This window comes from Microcebus murinus, chromosome 8, assembly GCF_040939455.1.
Source record: "Microcebus murinus isolate Inina chromosome 8, M.murinus_Inina_mat1.0, whole genome shotgun sequence".
NCBI classification, from domain to species: domain Eukaryota; kingdom Metazoa; phylum Chordata; class Mammalia; order Primates; family Cheirogaleidae; genus Microcebus; species Microcebus murinus.
The window spans coordinates 63,999,270-64,014,400 of record NC_134111.1 but is presented as its reverse complement, the minus strand read 5'-3'; the positions used below and the strand labels follow the sequence as shown (position 1 = coordinate 64,014,400).

Below are 15,131 nucleotides of genomic sequence, written 5' to 3'. Positions count from 1 at the left end.
CAGTGCATTCACTGTCTTGCATAGGTCAGATTGAATTAGTTTGCTGGCTAAAATGGAGAACACTGGAGGAGTATACAGTTATTAAAAAGTGTCACAAGCTTGATTTGGGATGTGTCCTTATGTTATATTAAGGTCTTTTAGAAGTTTCATATCTGCTGGACAGATGCTTGAGTCCAGAGTTTAGGGATGACATATACAATAAAGCCATTAAGAGATGGATGGTCATTTAAATCATGGCTGTGAATAAGACTGCCCAAGAGAAGTAGAAGAAAGAAGAAAGTCCAAGGATAGAACTAAAGCAATAGTGATACTTAAGAGAAAACTTTAGGTCAAGCAACCAGCAAAAGCAACTAAAAAGTAGTCAAAAGACAGATAGGAAGAAAACAAGGTGAATACAGTAAAATTCCTGTGCAATAAAAAGGGAATTCATTTGCAGATAAAAGAAAAAAAGAAGAGTCTACTATATATCAGGAAAAAAATGAAATACAACAATCAACATAAAAACATATCCACTCTGTAATTAAAATTTAAGGATAAAGAATAAAGTCACAGGCAACCTGACAGAAAAAGTAAAACACCTTTGAGGGGGGAAATTGGAGTGGATTGAAATATATTTTCTACAGGAGAATAAAGGAAGACTGCAACAGTGACTAAGAGTTCATGAATGATGGTTTTGATGAGTGACTAAAATCAGCATATACTCAATATTAGAAAATTAAAATAGCAAAGAGGTGATCATTTTTTGAACAAAGGATTTGGAGAAATAAGAAATGCAAATGAAGAACACAGGTTTGTTATGTGAGGTAAAATGTAGCAGGAAACACCAAGGATGTGTTTTGAGATAGTCATCCCACAAAATTTTGGAGACATTGGGTCATTTTCAGAAAACCGTACTTTAAGTTCTCAGGAATGGAGAAAAATGGTAAATGAAGCTTTGGTGATCTGAATCCATTTGAATATGTAATTAAGATTAAACTACTACAGGAATTATAATTTCAGAACCAAAATGTAAACGTTGCAAATCCTGGCAAGTAAAACTGAAATAAGCAACAAAAACAGGGAGTGGAGCACACTAGCAGGAAAAAATGTAAGCAGACTATTTATCTCATCATTCATATATGCATACTTGTCAAAACCCGAAATGTGCTGTTAAGAAAAAACATAAGGATGCCAAACACTTAATGACTTTCATAATTGTCTTCCTTGGAGTAACCTCTTAGGAACTAATATGTATCCGTTTTGGCAAAGAGATACATATTTGAAATTTAGTAACTCCTTTGATTCACTTCACTTCCTTTTTTTGTTTTTCCTGTTAATTTTGAGTAAAGTTCAGTGTTTTTTATTTTAAAATAGCATGTATTTCCTTCTTCTAAAGTTAATACTTCCTACCTATCCATTCGTCCACAGTCTCACTTTCCTTAATTTTTTACAGTTTAATGTTTAATGTTACAGTTTAGCTGTTAAATGGAGGCTATTAATATCCTGTTGGGCATTTGTGAGGATTAAATGACATGACAGATGTAAAATGCTTAGAAATTTATTGGTATAGAGTTGTTTATATAATGTTGAATACTAATTCCTACCTTTATATCTATTCTTGCACTTGTGTTTGTGTAGACAGAGTTGCCTGGAATACTGTTAACCAAAAGTTAACACTGGCATATTTATACCTGATAGGATTTTGAGCAATATGTTCAACTTTATACTTCTGTGATTTTCCATACTGACTAAATTTTAATAACTAGCATATATCAAGTTTCTAAAATAATGAACCTATTATTCTTGGAAAATCTAACACATAGAAGACCTAATAATGTAAACTATTGATTTTTCAGTGCTTTATCCTGTGTTCTCTACACTTCGAGACACATCTTTTCTCAGACTATGATTACATAAATTACATCATATCTTTAACTTCTCGGCAGCCTTTCTTTTTACTACTTTGCTATCACAACTGTGCAAGTTACAGAGAGAGGATGTGTTTCAATACTTTCTGATAGAAATATTGACACTGGAATCTACTTATACTTTTTTTGAACATGATTTTAAAAGTTCAGAAAATTAAAAAAAAAAACAGTGCCAACAGAAAGAAAAAATAGATGATAAAAACTTTCCTAGAAACTGAAGAAATAGGTACACAGCAGGAGATTATTCTTAATTGTAAAACAAGGCATAATGGCTCTGGACATGAAGTTTCCCATAATTCATAAAACTAGAAGAAAAGCAAACATGACTTTAGTTTGATTTAAGATACCTATAATATATATATATATATATATATATAAATATAAATATATATATATATTTTTTTTCCTAAGGGATGAAAGATTATTTCCCCTAAAATGTCTCTTAAAATGTAAGACCACTGTGAGTAGGAATCTTAGTTTATCTTCTAGGCAGGCATCCTCAAACTACAGCCTTCGGGCCACATGGGACCCACCAAGGACATTTATCCGCCAGGTGTTTTTGCTGCTGCCTGTCCTGCTTAGCAGCCAACTCGTCCAGGGCCCACAGTGCGTATGTGTGGAATGTGTGCCACACTCTCCAACCAACCTCCAGCAGTCTGAGGGACAGTGAACTGGCCCCCTGTTTAAAAAGTTTAGGACCCCTGTCTAGAGATTTCACATCTCTGCAGTGAGTGAGCTGGTCGCCTGCCTTATCTCACACCACCTGAAGCAATGATGGAACCCTGGCGGCAACTTGCCTCCACCTAACATCTTTCCAATCAATATTTAAAATACAATTTTATAATCATTGACAATGCAGATTTCTATACTCAAATCTAAATATTTCCTAAACCCTGGTGTTTCCTGCTACATTTTGCCTCACATAACAATCCTTTCTTCTTCATTTGCATTTCTCATTTCTCCTAGGTCCTTTGTTCAAAAAATGCTCACCTCTTTGCTAATTTGCTAATATTGAGTATATGCTGAATTTAGTCACCCATCAAAACTGTCACTGAAATGATCTTTATAAAACCATTAATTTTTTTTTTACTTTTCCAAACATTTTATTGTCCAAAACGACATCATCTCCTACTTTTCCTTTCTGCTCACATTCCGTAAATCTCACATTCCAGTCTTCAGAATGCTATTGCTTGACCCTTTTGAGACCAAATGAGACCTTTCCTTTTTCACAAACATGTTTTGGCTATTAACAAGCTTGTTTTCTTATTTCACCTGAGGCCAGAAGCATCCATGGAGAAATGTGAAATTAATGATAAATATATCCAACACCCAGGAAACTCACCATTTATAACTATTAATAGATGCTCTCAAGTCAAAGAACCATTTAAGGATATAGATAAGACCAAGAGATTTTTGTTTAGGAATTATGTTAATAAAAATATCATTAAGCAAAGCAGAATAAGAAAAATAAAATACTTTATGGAAGAGTAGACATTGTGGCCTCTGTCTCAGGGAGGCAAATATGCAGACTTTATTTAGTCCACTTAGCTCACTCATATCTCTGCCAAACCCCTGCCTGTTTTTAAATGATGTCCAGAGCATCACCCAACAGACAGGTCTTCGCAGATGAAGCAATTTTACATGTAAAATATGCAAACAGCAGATACATATACATATTCTACTTTGCTTATGGATCATTTGTTTTCTGGCTAAGCAAGTTAATCTCCAAAATTTGGAAGAGTATCTCAATGGAAAGAAAAATAGATGTTGAATGGGAAACCTGATTTCTACACCAAATTTTGCTATTATCTTACTGTATAAGCTTGAGCAAATCACAACCTCTCTGAGCCTCAATTTATATTATCAAGAAAATGATGGGAAGTCCATTTGAATCCAGAAGTCCATTTTAACACTAAAAGTTTTTAAAACCATAACCTACATAGTGTCTTTTAAAAAAATAAAAACACTATGGTCCATAGTGAAATTTATAAGGAATAATTAATACGAAGTTTTTAGTCTGTATTCATTAATTTCTAGAGGCTATATAACACTTTTTAGAGCATTATCATATGTGAAATAATAGTTTATAATGATGATAACCTTCAAAATTAACTGGAAGCTTAACTCAAGAATTAAGTCATGCAATGTTAGATGTTTACTGTCATTTCTCTTTTTCTACTTATTGTTGTAGTTTACATCTCATTTTCCATTTACTGTTGTATTTTACTACAAAGTTACAATTCAACAAATTTCTAGTTATTGTTGTGCTTTTCATTTGTTTCCACATTTTTAGCATGAAAACACTTTATAGCTTCCCACTACAAAAAAGGCAAAGGAAAAATAATATTTTGTAGATTTATAATTTCCTTTTAAATATGTACTGGTGTTGCTTTGGCACATAAAGGAAACATTCTTTCTGCATCTTTACAGGTGTAGAATTATTATCAGTACACATTATAGTATATATTATTTTTTGTTAGAAGAAAACATTGAAGGTTCAATTTTTATGTCATTCTTCAATTTTTTAAAATTTTACTTAGAGATATTCACCTTATGCAATCATTCTTCAATTTTACAATGTTTGAAATAAATATAAATTGTATGTATTAGCATTATTAAAGACAAGTTCTGAAGTCTAAGAAAACTTATTTAAAAGGTTCTTTTTTTCAGAGATAGCCTCACTCTGTTGCCTGGGGCCAGAATGTCATGGCGTCAGCCTAGCTCACAGCAACCTCAGACTCCTGGGTTTAAGTGATCCTTCTGCTTCAGCCTCCTGAGTAGCTGGGACTACAGGCACATACCACCATGCCCTGCTAATTTCTTCTATTTTTAGTAGAGATGGGATCTCGCTCTTGCTCAGGATAGTCTGGAACTCCTGACCTCAAGTGATCCTTCCACCTCGGCCTCCCAGAATGCTAGGATTATAGGTGTGAGCCACCGCGCCCTGCCTAAAAGGTGCTATAAAACATTGATTTTTAAAAGGTTCTTAAACTTTGAGATTAATTAAAAATTTTGCAATAAATGATATGGATCATATGGAAAACAGTTTAGCTCTTCATGTTTTTTTACATTTCCTCTAGTATCTACTATCAACAAAATTGGCAAATGCTTACGTTTGCTACTATTATAATGCTGCTCTAAAGAATCATGAATTTGGAATTCAAAGCCATTTTGGATGTTTCAGCAATGCATCTCACCTATTGCAGAGATGTATCTTTTGCCCAACTTTCAATGATCTCACAGGGTTGAATTTGAGTATGTTTTCTTTTTTTTTTATTTCCTTTTTGTGTTTTTATTTTTTTGACACAGTAGAAGATGTCATTTATTCCTAAGACCTTAATTTACTTCAATTAAGTCATATACCAATATTAACATTTCTCTGAAGGGTAGTTTATCATATGTTCACCAAAAACAATTTATAGAACATTAGTAAAATGATTTAGTTATATTAAGATCTTTCTTTACTATGATTCATTAGGCCACAAAATGTAACTTTCTCTCTTCATTAATTTCTTAGTTGTAAAATTCCTCAACATGGTTTTAAAAGGTTTACATGGACTTCCTTATATTTCTACATTTGATTTTAAGATCAGGACAATCTTTGCATTAACATTTTGCTCCAAAATGTAGTCACTGCAAAGTAACTCCTATTAACTGAAGGTAACAGAAAAATATAATCACAGTGGTATTTTTCTTTAATGGCAAAAGTATACTCTTGTATATAAATCTACTAGATTGCCAGTATTAAGTCTCCTGTCATAGAAAAAAAACACATTCTTTCCCCATTGAAACTTCCAGGGTGGTGACAGCAGGACCTAAGCTGATGTCACTGTTTCTGATGTCAAAAGAAAAGATAAAATATCTAATATGTATTCTAAGTGGTTTGTTTTCTGTTTTTCAGATAATAGTGCAAACATTAACCTACTTTCAAGAGATAGTTATGACTCGTGCCAACTCCAGAGTTGATAGAACACTTTCTATAACAAAGACATTAATAATAAGGGTTTGACATATCATATTGTGATCTAAGTTTTTTTAAGTATATTAACTCATTTAAATCTTGTAATAATCCAATGAGGTATATAAAATTACTAATCTCATTTTACAAGTGAGGAAACTCAAGGACAGAAAAGTTACCTAATCTGAATATTAGTTGGGAGAGCAGAAATTTGAATCCAGATAGTTTGACTAAAATGTGGGTACTCTGATCACTGTAATAGGATGCAGCAACTATGCGCTTATAAGATTCTGGTAGCATCAGTACCCTTATTGGTATAGAGCTTGCTTTTGTGGGCCACATCTGAGCATATCACATATCTCGATTATAATTTCTCTATTATAATTATTATTGAACTAGTTTAGCTAAAAGTGTCTAATGTGGCCAAGATGTGATTTTTCAACCAACTACTAAAGGTTATAATACTCGAGTTCTAACAGCTTGCTGTCATATATGATATTGTATCTTTTTGTGGGGAGGTGTTTTTGGTTTTTGTTTGCTTTCTTAAGCCAAATAAGAATTTATAGGCTATAAATGTTGAGTAATTTAAGTTGTAAAGATTGAGAAGGCTTGGCTAAAAACCACACAATTCACTGAGCAAACAAGACTTCTCTTTCTTAAAAACACACCTAGTGGCAAACAAAGCAAGTTTCATATATGAAACTCTGATACCTCTAGAATGCATTGAAATGCAAGGTAATCTTTCCTTTTAAACCTCTTTTTGACATTCATATTTTATTTTCTGGCCAATTTCTATGCAGTTTTCTTCCAAAATTCTTTGTTTCATGTGCCTGTTTTTTCTTCTCAGAGACATCACAAGTTTTTAAGGTCAAGGTCCATGTTCTTATTTGTTTTGGATTCACTCACTTTTGGAGCTTGGAACATAGTAAACAAATAACCAAAGAATGCTGACTTTCTTTACTGTTGCATGGTGCAAATTAAGGTAGTAATCTCATTAGGATTGCATTCTTACACATTCTTATACATTATTTTGTATATCTTAAAGCTAAGTCTTTCATAAAAGAATAAAGACAGCCTTTTAGGGGTTGGTTATTCATTTTAAAGTAAAACATTTAATAAATAAGTCTTTTTACGAAACATTTGTCACAATTCTTCAGCTAGAAATGACTGTCTCAGACCAAGAGAATAATAATAACTTGATTTAAATAAAAGTTTGCCAGTATTTCATCTTTAGAGAAAGACAGTTTAGCATTCTCATCAAAAGTTGAAGGAAATGGGAAATACTACAGCCTTCCTTAGGGTAATGAAAAAATATTTTTTGAATTTCTGCTTTACTATTCTCACTATAGCAGCAATAGGAAAACTAATACACAGTCTACTGATCCTGTCAGCTTTCTTTTTCAAAATATATCCATATTCTCAGTACTTTTCTCCTCCAGCTCCTACTCTGCTTCAAGTGACAATCACTGTCTTGCCCTTGCTACCCATTTTTAAATACATGCCTCCATGTCCTAAGACTTTGATTTCATGACCCAATTTTTTCATAGGTCATAACCTCCAATTTGACAACATCACTACAGGTTATACAGGATAACATGAAGGATTCCCTATGAACCTGTATCAATGCCATCGCTGCACATTATAAAACCCTAAAACTAATGAACCCTATGTAGAATAATACTTATTTAAAACCATATTTTGTTTTACATCTACATATGATCTGAAAGTTGCACTGTAAATATCAAATGTGAATTTTTGCAATCGATGTTCTATAAAAGGAAAGAATGTAGAACTAAAATGGGTTCTAAAAAGAAGCTAAAGGAATTATAATATTAAAGCAGGTTATTGTTACTTTAAAACTGAAGACACCTCTGCATAAATGCAATTACATTTTCCCCTGGGGAGAATTATAATTCTTAAACAGTTCTGTTAAATTTACCAGCATAATTTGTAACCAAGGGATGCCAAAAGTGAGAGAAACGATGGGACTCTTTTAATAGTATGATGATTCTTCCTTTCAGTCTGGATGAAAATAGATACATACAAACCATTTCTATGTTAACTCAATTCTTCCTCTGTAATACTTACCATGTCCTTATTTTCTACTACATATTCATCTACTATACTATGATAAACTTAAAACCCTTTACTTGGACCATTAAAATAACTTCCTAAAGGTTTAATGTCAGTCCCATATCTTCTGGTCCAAATCAACTTTTATATTACTACAGATTTATCTTCCTAAAATTCTGTTTGATTATTTCACAACCCAAACTGCTTATTCTACCATTCAAAGTCTTCCCAAAGTCTTTTCTACCTTGTCCATCATTAGTACTTACTAGTACTTATAATAAGTACTGATAACATGGCTAAGTTTTAGTACCCAGTTAGTCAATGAAATTCTCATCTAAGTGTTGCTGTGAAGTAATTTTGTAGATATGATTAACATCTGTTATCAGTTGACTTTATGTAAGATTATCCTGGATAACTTGGCCTTCAGAGCATAATTGAGACAGAACAAGTTTTTGCCTAATGAAAAAGAAATTCCCCCTGTGGACTGCAGGGTCCGCTCCTGCCTAAGAGTTTCCACCTTGCCCTTTCTGATGGTCTGCCATATGAATTTCTGACATGCCTAGCCAGCCCCCCATAATTGTATACTCCAATACCATGCAATAGATCATTGAAGATGTATGTATGGGTATGTGTGCATATCCTTCTAGTTCTGCTGCTCAGATGCATCCCTGATTGATAAAGGACTTCACCATGACTAGTACTTTATGCTCCAGCCCAGCACTTGCCATATTCAGTTTGTGTCTTATAACTTACTGACTGTGCTCATGCTCCTCCAGACCTCTCAGCTTGAAATGGTCCCTCCACCCTGTTTTGACTCTTGGAAATCCCACCTCATCTCTACTTTCATAAAACAGGAGTGACTCTCTGAATCTCTTCATCTTTCTGTGTCATTTGAATGGCACAGAACATGATGCGCCTTTTATTTAGTTACTTTTGTATGGTAACTATTTTTTTTAATTTTCTTTATGACAATAAAGTCTCTAAGAATATAAGTCATGTTCCATATAGTTCTGAAGCACCACCAATATTCAGTGACCCTTCAGCTATGGAACAGCCATTTAATGAATACATGAATAATGATGAACTATTACATACATAAAAAGAAGCAAATATTTGAAGTCAGACTTGTTTTTTGTTTTTGTTTTTGTTTTTGTCTGGCTTAGCCTTACTAGTCTTGTGATAACATGCAAATTACTTAATCTTTCTGCACTGTTTTCTCAAATGTAAAGTGGTGATTACATTGATACTGCACTGGGTCATGGCAAATGCTAAATGGGATAATGTTAAAGTGCACCAGCACAGTACTTGCACATGTTGGGGCTCAATGAAATATAACTATTTTAGAATTATATGAGAAATGTTATTATGCATTAGTTATCAAATATATACACTGAACACCTACTATGAGGCAGGCACTTTGGTAAGTCCTATGAAAAATAAAAAAATTAATTAATGATTGCTAACATTTATTGAGTAGTTATTTTATATTAGACACTGTTCCAACACTTTTAACTCCTTTATGTCTACAACTATTGTGAGAAATCATATTATTATCATCCCTATTTATAGGTGAATAGACATAGAAAGGTAAGTAATTTGCCCAAAGATGTACAGCTAATAAGTGTTGGAGTCAAGATATAAGCCACGGCTATCCAGTTCGAGAGTCTGTATTTTTTCCTGTTGGGCATAGCTACTTCTTGTGGGCACAGATTTGGTTTTCAAGTAGCATATACTGTAAACAAGAAATAGAAAACATCTTCAAAAATAATTCTACTAAAACATTAACCTAAAAGTGCCATAAACAAGGAAAGTCATAAAAAAATGTTTTTCAAATTGTTTTAATGATATTTGGTATGCATACAACATACATTACCACTCATGGGGCCATATTAGAACAGAAAAAACAACTTGCTCTTCCATATTTTATGGTCGCCAGTCTGGGAAGGTGTTCATGTGCCTTCTACTTTGTGTAGGATGTCTTACAGTTGTTATCCACCTGTGAATTAGCACAGGCAACTTTTCCATGCTGACAAGTAGATTAATCGGCAGGGTTAAAGGTAGTCCTAATTATAATGTAATCTTTCAATCCTTTATAAACCAGTTTTAAAAATGAGGCATTCCAATCACATAAAAATAAATGACCTTGGTGATTTCAATTAAAGTATATAATTCTACCACAATTGATAATATTATCAAAAACTGAGCAAGCACCTAAAAATAATAGCTTTCTAGATTAAATTTTTTCTATATCAATTTCATATAGTTTATCAAAAGTTAATATGAAGAATATCTGAGGAAATGATGGATAATATTAATTTTTTTTCTCATTCAGTTAACTAAACTCTTAATACTAAATCATGGTAATCAATCTTCATGTTAACTTTATAAGGAAATTCATAAGCACTACAGTGATGTCAAGTATATTAGAAGGTTTCAAGTATATTTTACATAGAACATATTTTAGAGCATCTTCTTTGCTATGAAGTCAGCAAGAAAAATATAGTTGCTGCACTCAATAAATCTCACTGCTGAGCAACAGTTCTGGAAGAACTTTTTCTAGATGGCCTTTTAAATGGTTTTTTTCTGCCAATTTAGCACTCTAGACCTGCACTCTAGTGGTTCCCCATTAAATATCATTAACTTTGTTTTCAATAAATATTTTTTTATTTTTCCTGAAACAATTCCTATACCTAATTTCATTATATACCAGAATATAGTTTATTAATTCATAAACTCTTAAGTTCTCTTATAAAAATATAATTTTCTGTTCTCCCCTATGCTGTCTCCAAAGTTCAGTTGCTTAAATGTGACGAATTCCCAATCCCATCTCTTTTTGTTTTTTGAGATAGAGTCTCACTCTATTGCCCGAGCTACAGTGTCTTAGCATCAGCCTAGCTCACAGCAACCTCAAACTCCTGGGCTCAAGCAATCCCTCTACCTCAGCCTCCTGAGTAGTTGGGACCACAGGCATGCGCCACCATGCCCAGCTAATTTTTTCTATATATTTTTTCAGTTGTCCAGCTAATTTCTTTCTATTTTTAATAGAGATGGGGGTCTTGCTCTTGCTCAGGCTGGTCTCAAACTCCTGAGCTCAAACAATTCACTCACCTGGACCTCCCAGAGTGCTAGAACTACAGGCGTGAGCCACCGCACCTAGCCCCCAATCCCAACTCTTTAATTCACTCTATCTCTTCCAAGTTTTGACTCAGATTTCTCCAAAAACTATTTTGAGTTTGGTTCTCATTAACTACAAAATAGCACCTTTCTTTAATGTCCATTTTATAAATTGTATTCCTTCATTTGTCTACTTTTCCAACAAGAACAAATCAAATCTTTAAAGACATGGAGTATATATTGTTTATACTTCTTTTCTAAAGTATAACAAGAGATACAGAATATCTTAAACAAAAACAAAAACTTTAAGTAGTTTTGTGTTCAACTTAAAGAATCACCAAAAATGCATTTTTCTATGTTTTCATAATAGTTTAATAAGCTTTTTAAATTTTTTCTTGGATGATAATTACATTCATTAAAACTACAGCTTATTTTTCTCATTTCGAGGTTAACTTTGATATTTAGTCTGAGTAATGAAACATTAACATGTTTTTAAAGGAACCTAATTTGTTAGTTGATTTTCTACATACTTTCATATTGTAAATAATTTTAATAATAGTCAAAAGCACTTGAAGAAAATACATGCATGACTTAAGGATACACTTCCCATACTATACACTACATAATTATTTTATTTATGTGATTTTTTTTTTCAGAAATCAATTACCAGGAAATGTCAATGCATAAGCAATCTTTGTAATATTAAACATGAACTACAACAAAATAAAATTAAATAATATATTAACTATTTTTACCTTTGCATTATAAGGAATGAAATGTTTTGATAAAGCTTCAGGTGTATGCATCCATGTTTTGTCTGCAACAAAGAATACACAGTGTTAAACTAAATTACAGATTTCTATGATGTTATATTCATGCATTAGCATTTGTGGGTAGTCTGAGATGGATGAGAGTATTTTTAATTCTGAGATTCCCTTGCTAAATTGGGAAAGAATAACCAAATATAAGAACAATGTAGTTGGAGATTGATGCTGGGAGTCTTTCCTTGGTATAAAAGTCTCTAGCTTTTCTTGAAAGTTTTCAAATAATAGAAATCATACTTTTTTAAAAGCTATATAAAAATAACAATGTCAGTGGGCTATGAATAATTATATCAATTATATGATTAAAAACAAATTATCTTTCTTCTTTTACTTTATGCTCTCATGAATTGCAGGTGATTTTACTTAATTCCCAGGACGATAAAAAACACTAACCTGCTCTTTAATTCATTGTTATTATTATATTTTGGTATCAAGATTTAACTATTCTAAACTCAAAAGATGATATTTAAACTAATTGTATTATAGATTATTTATATTTGTATTGTTTATATTTTCATTAAATTTGTGAACTTTATTAATATATTCAATATATTTTCCAAAATACCTCATGGAATGTATAAAGGGGAGAAAAAATTTTACACAAAGCAAACTGACTTTTTTTTGAAATTACATTTGTTTGGAGTAAGACTTCTCAGTGTTCAAATATGTTTTGTCTCCATTAGTGGTGTTTCCTGTGTATTTTATTTTTCATGGGAGTTTAAAAAATTAGAATCAATATTATAATCAAAATAAAATCAAAGATATAATTTACCAGTAAAAATATTAAATAAGTACACACTGATAGAAAATATTAGATTAACAACAAAGTATTTTCAAAATTCAATTCAAAATATTTTCAAATGGTGTTAACAGAATCTAATTTGATATCATGAATATATTCTTCTCAAACTTATGGAATGTGATGACATAGAGAAAATGGCATATATTCCTGGAATGTCAATTATTTTATACCATTTGAAAGATAATGCACTATATATATATTTTAAACATGTTGATAGGCTGCAATGCAGTATTTGCAAGAATCTATAATCCAAAAAAATGAAGAATCAATAGCATTGGGAGTACTTCTGAATATTGGAGCAGATATGTGATAGCTTTATTTGGGTGAAATATTTTAAGAAGCCATATATTCTAAGCTTCAAAAAGCAATATTGACATTGAAATTTAGTGTGTGAAATTATTTTTGTATGTGTTTTCATCTTAATTATACTTATTATGATTGTTAATGGATAGTAATATGATTAATTCAAGAACAATTTGTGCTTAGACTTGGTATATGGTCTTGCCCTGTATATTAAAAGAAGTAAGTCACAACACTGTACACCAAAACAATAAAACACCAAAGCAATAAGAAACCAAACACTTGCCTTTAGGAAACCTAAAACAATATCCAATTTCTCTTTTTACCCCTTCACTCAATTCTCATGTCTCCTTTCTAAAACATGCAACACTTCTCAGGATGATGTAAAGTCTGACTAAAGTCTCAATATGATGGTTCATACCAATCCTGAGACAGAGAAATAATTGCTTTTTCCCATAAAACACAATTATTTGAAAACTGGTTATATTGTCTCTGTTATAGTCTCATATTGCAGTGACCTAGAAACGACAGGTATACCCAGCTGTTTCTGGTGATAGACTAAAATAATCACAATATTAAATTTCAGTGGAGAAGCTGCAGTTCCTACAAGGATTGCCATTCACACATCAGGTGCTGATGATTTAGTGGTTGTTCATCACACATAACCTCTACTATAGGCAGTGCATTTATTAATAAAAAACCTAAAGAATTTAAAAAAATGAGTCCTTACTGTCATCCTCATTTATACTTTAGAAAAAGAAAAATATTAACAGAATAAAACTCTTTATATTAACTCATATAGCTATGACTGAACCTTGAGGAGGGAATATACATGATGGTCCATGGAATATACATGATGGTCACTATATGTGTCCACAGAAGAATTAGCTATATGGAAATAGTATAGAAATGGGAACATGAAGAAAGTGTTTTCTTCTTGGAAATTAAACTAAAATCACTAACTCAATATGGAACACTCACATCAAAGGAAATGTCAACATTTCAAAATATTGGACAAATATCAAACCACTCTGACTGCTGGGTCAACAAATTTAGGTGTTCAACAAATTTAGGTGTTCAAACTGCATTTAGATTAAGAACTCATCAAGAAAGATGCAGTAACTTTATTTTTGTATCATCAGAGCTTAGCATGGTGAAAGCACCTACTTTGAGTAAATTTAAAACTAAATGCTGCTGAATGAACAAACAGATGCATTTGAATAAAATTTTCATTTAAAAAGAAAATAATATTTAAATATTGAATTTTAAGTGCTGTGCATTATGTTATATCTACTCATCAGTATGTCAACTAAGTTAAAGAAAATAAAGTGTAATTAGTTGAATTATTTAATCACATTTATTCACATGCTATGCTTTATGCTTTTTTACTAAATTATTTATTTTTGATGTAATAATTAAATGTATAATTTTAAAAATTAAAAGAAAGCTAGCCTACAGAAAGAATCTGAAACAAATACAATCATTAAAATTTAATCTATGATTATGTTAGACTAATTTTTAATGAACTTTTCAAAATAGCTCAAAATGATGCAATTCTAATATATTCAGTCCTTTTCAGAATCTCTGACTATCTCTAATACCGTTAGAATATTTTAAAGAAAATCAGTGAAATACCTGGCTAATTCAACTGAAGAGTGTCAAATTACTAACTTGGAGATTTAATAAAGAGAAAAAACAATTATGCTTAGGTTTAAGATGATGATCTTCTTCCCTGAGGCTTCTGAGGCTCAGGATCATTTAGTAAGTTTGCATGTGATGACCAAGTAAATTGGATATCTATGAAATAAAGAGATAAGCTTTTATTGATAGGAGACAATCTTGCTTTGTAGAGAATACTGTACACACTATATGTTGATGCTAGTTTTGGGAAATATGACTTGAATTATATATTTTTGAGTGATATAATTATAGCTCCAGATTGTCAGAATATAAAAATTCTCTTGTAAAATTCAAGTTTTCCATCTCAAATTTAAGTTCAGTCAAATAATGCTATTGGTTGAAACCAGGATTGGAGGCTCTGAGAATTATTTTCTTTAACAACCTCACTAAATGAGAGAGTCAGAATTGATTGGCAAACTTAAGGAAAGCTTCCAGTATCAAGTTCTAACTTGGAGTTGGAGCAAAATATTTAT

General features: G+C 31.8%; 1 protein-coding gene across 5 annotated transcripts in view; it reads right to left on the bottom strand.

Annotated features, from left to right (window-relative positions):
• Positions 1-15,131, bottom strand: part of GULP1 (GULP PTB domain containing engulfment adaptor 1) — a 269,468-nt gene that overhangs the window by 96,308 nt on the left and 158,029 nt on the right. For 4 of the 5 annotated variants that reach the window (XM_020288299.2, XM_020288298.2, XM_012779464.3 and 1 more), the window contains exon 4: positions 11,808-11,869. In XM_020288299.2, coding sequence (XP_020143888.2) covers positions 11,808-11,869 — 62 coding nt within the window. Of the gene's footprint in view, positions 1-11,807; positions 11,870-14,613; positions 14,776-15,131 lie in introns of all 5 variants that reach the window. The other variant, XM_076005742.1, reaches the window with a different exon arrangement.